The 10,243-nt window shown below is 31.0% G+C and overlaps 1 protein-coding gene across 1 annotated transcript in view; it reads left to right on the forward strand.

Annotated features, from left to right (window-relative positions):
- The window catches only part of LOC108549218 (netrin-3), a gene marked incomplete at its 3' end in the record, with an annotated part of 246,021 nt that extends 242,550 nt beyond the window's left edge, over nucleotides 1-3,471 (forward strand). Inside the window, exon 2 of the mRNA XM_017902500.1 lies at nucleotides 3,283-3,471. Coding sequence (XP_017757989.1) covers nucleotides 3,283-3,471 — 189 coding nt within the window. The remainder of the gene's footprint in view (nucleotides 1-3,282) is intronic.
- Nucleotides 3,472-10,243: the final 6,772 nt, after the last annotated feature.

Genomic DNA, 10,243 nt, shown 5'->3' on the forward strand with positions numbered 1-10,243 from the left:
AGTTCAAAAATTAAATTAATGCAAGTATGGCTGGAATAAAACTAAATTAATTTTGGGATCGCATTGAGTGAGTTCATAAGCTATTAGAAAAAATATTTCTTAATGGAATAAGAAATAAAAAATAAAATGTGTACGAATTAGTGCAATTTAAAAATACGAGGACAATCGATTATTTATTTATCCCTAATATTAATCTTTTTTTTCACGTCTTTTTTGTCGAAGATTTTAATTTTTTGCAGGAAATAAACGTTCACATTTCGCAAAGCAAATTGCGTCTAGCGGATCGATTTCAGTCAAAGGGTGACTATACCTTGTACCCTAACCTAGATAATGCATAAAGTATTGTTAACACGTGGCGTACATGGACGGGTAATATATTTGAAAAACGTTCACATTTTCTTGCTATTTTGTCTGCTTTCACAATCTAAATAATTGCAATATGCTGTACGTTTCTCTTAATTGTACATCCAATTATTAATAGAAATTAGTTTCGCTAATGGTTGCTTTGTAACACACGTTACATTGGGAAATTACGAGCCCACGTCGGAATCCCATTGGAGTAGGGAATATTTATCGTATCAAGTTTATCCCAGGGGTTTATTATGAATTTCGTTTCACAGTATGGTATAGCGAATTTAAAATGATATATCGAAGCTGTACTTATTGTCGTGCACTATGATATTAATTACGAAATCTATTATAATCTATAAACATCTATTAATGTATTAATAATGTTTAGTAATGATGTGAATAACGTATAAAGATTCTATTATAAATATTCACACAAAAATATTATATTTTGTATTACGTTTATAAAAGAAACTATAAAAATATTATAGTTTATTTTGTCCATTTGATTTTCATTCTTATTTCTACTTTTATGTCTGTTTTCATATCTGGTAATTATATAAATAAAGATTCAATTATGAAAATTCACACAAAAATATTATATTTTGTATTATATCTCTATATATATATAAAAATATTATAGTTTGTTTAATCCATTTTATTTTTATTTTTATTTCTATTTTTATGTTTGTTTTAATATCTAATAATGATATAAATAAAGATAAATAAAGATTCTATTATAAAAATTCACACAAAAATATTATATTTTCTATTACATTTTGTCTTAAAAAATATTATAGTTTGTTTAGTCCATTTTATTTTTATTTTTATTTCTATGTTTATGTCTGTATTTAATATCTAGTAATGATATAAATAAAGATAATGATATAAATAAAGATTCTATTATAAAAATTCACACAAAACTATTATATTTTGTATTACATTTTGTCTATAAAAATATTATAGTTTATTTAATCCATTTTATTTTCATTTTTATTTCTATCTGAATTTGTATTTTTATTTGTATCTTCATTCCTATTCGTTATTAGTAGATGATATTGTATATTTAATTCACGAAAGATGAATTATTTACAAGACAAGTTTTAAATGCATTAACATATTTTATTCTTTCCTTTTCAATTTCCTTCCCGAATCGAAGTCATAACGCACAGGTTAATAATGCCAAGTGTAAACACATATTTCTCCTTTGAAAACTAATATTGCGATAAATGTAGGTTTAATTTAAAATACGGTTGAACTATTGATCGTTAAGTACCAGAGTTTTTGAAAAGAAAACTACCATGTCGTGATCGACTCTTTTGCAATGACAACCCACGTATATATTCCCCATTGTTATTACACCTACTATAAATCTATAATGTAGGGCATTACTTAGACACTTGTATTATTACACAATAATTCGAAACTAATATGTCATCTTTTTATGCAACGGTATCAAAAATCCCATAGCATTGGTATAAAAAGAAGAAATAAAATAAAGTATCTTTCAAAATAATTCAATTTATTTACAAAATGTCAGACAATTCACAGCCATAACTATTATCCAATTTCGTCACTTATCGAAATCTTTGTAAAATCATTTCTAAAATATCACTTAACCCAGCTACTATAATAAAATAACGAAAATTTCGTTCAAAACGAAAGATTATATTTTTCAATAAAATATTTTAACATCCCACAGCGAATGACATCGTCTTCAATAATATCCCTAGATATAATACGATGTAAATTTTCTAAAAAATTAAGAAATTGCAGACAAGTCGAATTTTTCTCATTCATCAATCATCAAATTTGGCCATGTTTTGCTCTTAGTATACATTCCTATCTCAAGCTTGGTCACTTAATTCTGAACCACCCTGTACAGAGCAATATTTTAGCATCACACAGCGAATGGCATCGTATTCAATAATATTTATAGATATAAAACGATAGAAATCTTATTAACCCTTTGCACTCGAGAGGTGAGCTTCAGTCACCATTTCATAAAATTTGGAAGATCGATATTAATTAATATATCAAATTTAATGTAATGCAACAGTGTGCGAAGTATCGAAGTCAAATAATTCTACAATTCTATTATTATACAATTCTTTATTTACTGCTCAAAAAAGTATCGTCAATTTTTTAGTAGAGAATCGTTGAATTTCTATTCTTCTCTAGCCAAAAATCGTCGAGTGCAAAGGGTTAAAAATCAAGAAATCGCAGTCAAGTCGAATTTTTCTCATTCAACAGCCAACAAATTTGCCTATTTTTTCCTCTGATATTTCTATCTCAAACCTGGCCACCTAATTTTGAAGCATCCTGTACAGAGCAATATTTTAATATCACACAGCGAATGCTATCGTGTTCTATAATATCCCTAGATATAAGACGATATAAATTTTCTAAGAAATTAAAAAATTGCAGACAAGTCGAATTTTTCCCATTCAACAACCAACAAACTTGGCCATCTTTTGCTCTTAGTATACATTTCCATCTCAAGCTTGACCGCATAATTTTGAAGCACCCTGTACAGAGCAATATTTTAACATCACACAGCGAATGCTATCGTGTTCTATAATATCCCTAGATATAAGACGATATAAATTTTCTAAGAAATTAAAAAATTGCAGACAAGTCGAATTTTTCCCATTCAACAACCAACAAACTTGGCCATCTTTTCCTCTTATATTCCTATATCTCAAGCCTGACCGCGTAATTTTGAAGCACCCTGTACAGAGCAAGGAGACACGTACCTCTAGACAGCTCGTAGCATTGATTTATTCTTAGGAAAATTGTTTATTCAGTGCGAAGGCGTTGTTTTAAGCTACTTCAGTCCGATGTAACGATGAACTGGCTGAAAAAGCACGGGGATAGCCTGAGCGAAAAGGAGGGACCGGTTGGCTCGAATAATCGGACGTGTATCTGTTCCAGAGTGCAACTGCAATCTCCACGCAAGAAAGTGCAAATTCAACATGGAACTGTACAAGCTGTCGGGACGTGTCAGCGGAGGCGTTTGTCTGCAGTGCCGGCATTTTACGGCGGGAAGACACTGTCACTATTGTAAGGAAGGTTACTACAGGGATCCAGCGAAATCGATCCATCACCGCAAGGCCTGCAAACGTAAGTACTCTACGACAGGCGTTAATCACTGCTAATTTAGAATAGCTTGTTCCCACTGATCTATTAATCGGGGATTATCCGTTGCAATCGTTTGCATGTTCACGGCACGTTGGTTCACCTCTTACCGATTCTAGGCTCCGGCTACGCGTCGCAGTTTAGGATACTGCTCGCCTCGCACTGATGATGGACTATGATAGGTTAAATGATGTCGATTTAGAAAACGCTAAAGGCGTGTTTTCAGAAGGAAAAAGGGTTTATTAACAGGTATTCTTGTAATTCCGCCAATAAAAATGCACTTTTTGGGGATTTTTTTTTCTGATTAAACCATGATACATTTTGATGCGCAGTTTTCGGGCTCAGATTTATATATACTTAGAGAATATTTTCAAGTTTTGTTTTTTTTTTCTTTTTTAAATTAAATTGTTGAAAATTGTCGAAATGGTAGCCTGAAAATTGACGAACATGAGAGCCTCAACTAAATCATGTTCCGATTTATTTATACTTAAAGAATATTTCCAATTTTTTGTTTAAACTAAATTATTGAAAATTATGTAAATTATATGGCCTTAAGAAAATCAAATAGGCTTTAAAATATTTAATGTAATATATCTCTACCAAAAAAATAATTTAATAATATATGGTACTGAAGAATTAATTAATTAAAAAAAAAGGAAAAGATAGGTCAATTTTTCTCAAAATTATGTCAATATAAATATTCTACTCATTGCAATGCAGTATACAATTATTTCTATATTCAGATACTCGATCATGGGTATAATTAAAATTCGCATAATTGACGTTCCACTGTATACTTATTTTCTATGGTATATTTTATTCCTATATGATTATGATGATATATATATCATAGTTATCAAAGTTATAGTAGTAGTAGTTATAATATTAGCATATGGTACATCGAAAAAATAATATATTGATTTATGTTTTGTTAAGAATGGAACCAATTTTCGTTAAAAATATTTAATGTAATATGTCTCTACCAACAAATATAATTTAATAAAATATGATATTGAAGAATTAATTAATTAAAAAAAATAGGTTAATTTTTCTCTTAATAATGGAACCAATTTTTGTTAAATATATTTAATAAAATATGTCTCTATCAAAAAGATAATTTAATAAAATATGGTATTGAAAAATTAATTTAAAAAAAAAAGAAAATAGGTCAATTTTTCTCAGAATTATATTAATATAGATATTCTACTCATTGCAATGCAGTACACAATTATTTCTACTATATATTTGGATAATCGATCTTTGATATAATTAAAATTGGCATAATTGACGTTCCACGGTATACTTATTTTCTATGGTATATTTTATTCCTATATGGTTATGATGATATATATCATAGTTATCAAAGTTATAGTAGTAGTAGTTATAAAGTTATCAGTAGTTATAATATTAACATATGGTACATTGAAAAAATAATATGTTGATTTATGTTTTGTTAAGAATGGAACCAATTTTTGTTAAAAATATTTAATGTAATATGTCTCTACCAAAAAGATAATTTAACAAAATATGGTATTGAAAAATTAATTTAAAAAAAAAAAGAAGAAAAAAGTAGGTCAATTTTTCTCAAAATTATATTTGTAGAGCTTAACACTATAGGTATGTATAAATTTCACACGTATAGTCCACTTATGTGGTCAAGAAATATTCTATGCATTAAAAGTCTGCTTTATAGCATTGTGCTGTCTGAATTATCGTACTTTGTATTACTGTATATTTTCCATTCTTCTTCCACGCCATTACTTGAATTATTTAAACGTGATATCCATTTGTATTATTTGAGCAATTGAACGAATAGAACCTAATATTGAATAATTATTATTTGAAAATCAACCAATTATAAAAATAGGAAAAATTATTAATCTTAAGTTAAAAAAAAAATAAATTATAGAATATTTATATTCATAAAAATTAATTAAATTTAATCAAGGATAAATTAACCATAATATAAAAGATAAAATAAATATAATTGTTGGTCTTAATAAAAATATTAAATTATAATAATAAATAATCATTCTTTTGAAATTAATTTTAAAACATCACTAAATTGTTTTATCAACTGACTTTAAGGATTATTCTATGTGTAGGAGTAAACTAAAAATGGAAAATTCAATATGTTTATGAAAAGTTTAATTTTCATGATAAATTAAATTTCAAGATGCATTTAATATAGGTGCACTTGGTCATTCTGCATCTTACTATGTCACAAGCATTGCACACTATGATAGCTAATAATAATTAACTTCTCAAAAATTTTGAAAATTTATCAACGACAACTTTTTAGGTTATGAGTCAAATTTTTGATTAAATACCATAAATAAGTAATTAATATTTTAATTATTTGGATGCCCATATATTGTAATTCTTATTTTGAACTGCTCAAGGAATTTCCACTAATTTGAATTAATTCGAATTTTCTTTATCAATAAAATGAAATTATGGAAAGATAAACGTGTTTAAAAAGTATTTAAAATTAAAGAATTAGAAACGGACATGTTTTCCATTTCAACATGGTTGTCTCCTCGTGTCTGCCATCTTTGCTGTTCTTTTATTCTTTTGCTTGTCTTTCTCTTTCTTTTCTACACAGTATTGCCACGAATTCTAAACAGTTCTACTCTACTTTCAGTCTATACTATTTCCTTTTTATTCGCTTTTACCATTCTGTAAAGAATACTAGACGAATGTCTGGTGGCTTTGAAAGCCGATGTACAGTTCTACCTTGACCTACCTAACACTGTACAGCAGTAGCAGTGAATCTGTGAAGCAATAGTCAAATGCACTCGTATTAGATGAATCTTTAAAAATTGATAAGGCTTTTTAGGAAATCTTTATGTCACAGAAACCGAATTTTTATAAAATAAAATTGCAAAAATTTTTGGTGCTTATGTTTGATTTATTTTTATACTTACAGACACTCTATGCTCAGTTGTAAGAACGTTGATTGATTTTATGACAAAGTAATTCTCAAATGTAATAGAATTTTCATTATAATCTGAGCCAGGTTACGACTTTCTCTAAGATTGTAATGGTGAAAATGATTTTTCATTAACAAATGCATCTAGCAGATATATTTTTAGTTTTAAAATTGAAGAGTAAGAAAATTATTTATATTCATTTCTTGTTTTTTATTTAGCAAGATATTTGGGAACAATAATTTTCAAACATGAAGTTGATAGTATTATATATTTAAATATCCTTTAAATAAATATGAAGCTATAATGTTATGGAAAGTATTAATATTAAGATAAATAATTCTTTTCAATATTTCTGAAATATATACATTGTATATTACATTTTGAAGTTTATAAAAGGAATCAAAGAATAGGTTTAGGAAGGTTTATAGATAAACCAATTATTTATAAATATGCAATGATTGAATAACAATATCCTTAGTGTTAAAGGTGCTAGAAACTTAAACTTCTCTTCAAAAATTTTTCATTTTTCACTATTTCAAAAACCTAAATTAAACACAAAAACGAAGGCAGACATCCTGAGAATCCAACCATCGTTCAGGAGGATTCTCCATCAACAGCTGACCTAATCACGTCGTCAGACCTGAACAAAAATCCAACGAAAACGAGCTTCTCAACCTTTCCATCCTCAAATTGCTCAACATCCACAAACACCATCCGTTACACAACGATCCGTTCCTACAAACATCCTGACACCCAATGGCAGCTGGCCATTGTTTGCAAATGAAAGGGAGTCTCTGCAAGGTCTAATAGGATTTTAATTTACTTTACAAACTGGATACTAATTATTCCAGTCCCTATAGGTATTCCATTCAAAGCTTCTTAATTTCTATTGAAATTTTCAACAACAGAGAATATTCCTGAGAATCCAAGTATCGTCCAGGAGGATTCTCCATCAACAGCTGACCTAATCACGTCGTCAGACCTGAACAAAAATCCAACGAAAACGAGCTTCTCAACCTTTCCATCCTCAAATTGCTCAACATCCACAAACACCATCCGTTACACAACGATCCGTTCCTACAAACATCCTGACACCCAATGGCAGCTGGCCATTGTTTGCAAATGAAAGGGAGTCTCTGCAAGATCTAATAGGATTTTAATTTACTTTACAAACTGGATACTAATTATTCCAGTCCCTATAGGTATTCCATTCAAAGCTTCTCAATTTCTATTGAAATTTTCAACAACAGAGAATATTCCTGAGAATCCAAGTATCGTCCAGGAGGATTCTCCATCAACAGCTGACCTAATCACGTTGTCAGACCTGAACAAAAATCCAACGAAAACGAGCTTCTCAACCTTTCCATCCTCAAATTGCTCAACATCCACAAACACCATCCGTTACACAACGATCCGTTCCTACAAACATCCTGACACCCAATAGCAGCTGGCCATTGTTTGCAAATGAAAGGGAGTCTCTGGAAATGAAACGCGTCTCTAATTCCATAATTAGCTAACCACGTCGTAACATTCTCCTTCATAAACCCGAACATCCGAAGTGACGTGACCACCGTGGGAAGCAGGGAGTTAGACCAAGAGAGATATATGAAAGAGAACTAGGCGATTTCGCAAAACACTGACTCCACGAAGAGTTCAGCACTCGCATCCACGGCTGGAAATGACCTGTACAGTTGTAGGCTGTTAATTTAGTAGGTGTGGGGGAGGCTCATAGTGGACTAGACAACAAATCCACTGTGTGTTCCGATCACACGAACGGAATGTAGTACGTGAAGGTGTACAGACGGGATGCACGGTGGTGCGGCGTGTACCACCGTGCGAGCATGAATACGTTCCGATGCGCCTTCTCGCGTCGGGAGATCGTTATCCCGCTGGATTCTGGGCCCCTAGACACACCGACATAAATTGAATGTCTCGAGATTGCAGCGGAGGGACAGCGTGCTCGGTTGGTAGCCACTTCGTAACAGTACCGGGAAACAGATGAAATTAATAGTAATAACGGGGTAATAACTGGATCCCGCTTGTGGCACGAACGTGAGGGCAAGACTCGGCTACGATTGACAGTTTAGCCGGCTGCAATCGTGGGTGACCATCGGTCTGACCTAGAACCGTTTCAACCATGTAACCCAGGGGTAAATAGAACGCGAGTCTGAGCATTGGTGGTCTCTTGAAAGATTGTTTGGAATTATGAACGATTGCTGCGGGGGTCAGGTCAGTGATCGCATTCTCTGGTAATCATGGTATGTTTATTTCTAGTTTTCTGTCTAGGGTTTTGGAGTAGAGAAGATGGAAAAATTTTATTGCGATTACTATGGATTGCAGTGTAGGTCAGTGATTAAATTTGTAGTGGATACACGTTTATTTTTAGCTTTGTGTTTGGGATTTTGGAATAGCGAAATTTGAGAGATTTATTGGAATTATGAATTATTATAGGGGCAATTGATTAAATTCTGTGGTGCTTATGGTGTGTTTATTTTTAATTCTGTGTTTAGGATTTTTTAGTAGAGAAGATAGAGAGATTTTATTGCGATTACTATGGATTGCAGTGTAGGTCAGTGATTAAATTTGTAGTGGATACACGTTTATTTTTAGCTTTGTGTTTGGGATTTTGGAATAGCGAAATTTGAAAGAACTTTTGAAATTATGAATTATTATAGGGGCAATTGATTAAATTCTGTGGTGCTTATGGTGTGTTTATTTTTAATTCTGTGTTTCGGATTTTGGAGTAGAGAAGATAGAGAGATTTTATTGCGATTACTATGGATTGCAGTGTAGGTCAGTGATTAAATTTGTAGTGTATACACGTTTATTTTTAGCTTTGTGTTTGGGATTTTGGAATAGCGAAATTTGAAAGAACTTTTGAAATTATGAATTATTACAGGGTAAGTTACTGATTAAATTCTGTGGTGGATATGGTATATCTATTTTCAATTTTTTGGTATAATGAAATTTGGAAGCTATTCTCTGTTGCTAAAAATTTCAATAGAAATTGAGAAGCTTTGAATGGAATACCTATAGGGACAGGAATAATTAGTATACAGTTTGTAAATTAAATTAAAATTCAATTAGACTTTGTTACCGAAAGTATGGAGCGTGCTGAGATGAGGAAATGCCTAGGGGAATTGAAAAAGTTTGTTAATTGAGTGGTTAGTTAGATGTTGGAGAGTTTTATGCGAAAAGTGTTCGGATTCTTAATCCTGGAATGGCACACTGCTTTTCCGAACTCTCGCAGGACATGTCTGGGGTCTGTCAGACATTTCGATCATGTAGAAAAATCTACAAAAATTTGCTGAAATATTTTCAAGCGTCTACAGCAAGGTTATAAAATTCAAATGTTGAAAAGGAGTGGATAGAGATCTTTGTTTGTCGTTATTTTATAGAGCAGTGTCCAAGGTCGATTAGTTGGGGTCAAGAGTGACCTCGGAGTATCGTCTCAGGATTAATGATACTCTTTGATGTTGAAAATTAGTTTCTAATTAGTAAATTGAATTAAATTTAAATAAGTTTCATGCTGTCATTTATATATTTTATAGAAATGAGAAAATAGCTAGAGGTGGTACAGAGGCATTGTGGGTACTGTGCTTGCTCTGTCTCCATCTTTGATATTTCAAACATGCCTAGTTTTAGGTTCTTGGTGACACGTGATGATAAAATAAAATGCATCACTATTCTTTTTCTTTTTTCAGATTATCGCAACACTAAACTTGCCAATTTTTAATCCTTCGAATCAAATCAAATTTTTAACCCTTTGGACTCCATTGTCGTAGGATTAAATTTAAATTAAAAATTTACACCTTATTTCAAGA

This window comes from Eufriesea mexicana, unplaced genomic scaffold (genome assembly GCF_001483705.2).
Source record: "Eufriesea mexicana isolate 0111107269 unplaced genomic scaffold, ASM148370v2 scaffold1849, whole genome shotgun sequence".
Taxonomy (NCBI): Eukaryota; Metazoa; Arthropoda; class Insecta; order Hymenoptera; family Apidae; genus Eufriesea; species Eufriesea mexicana.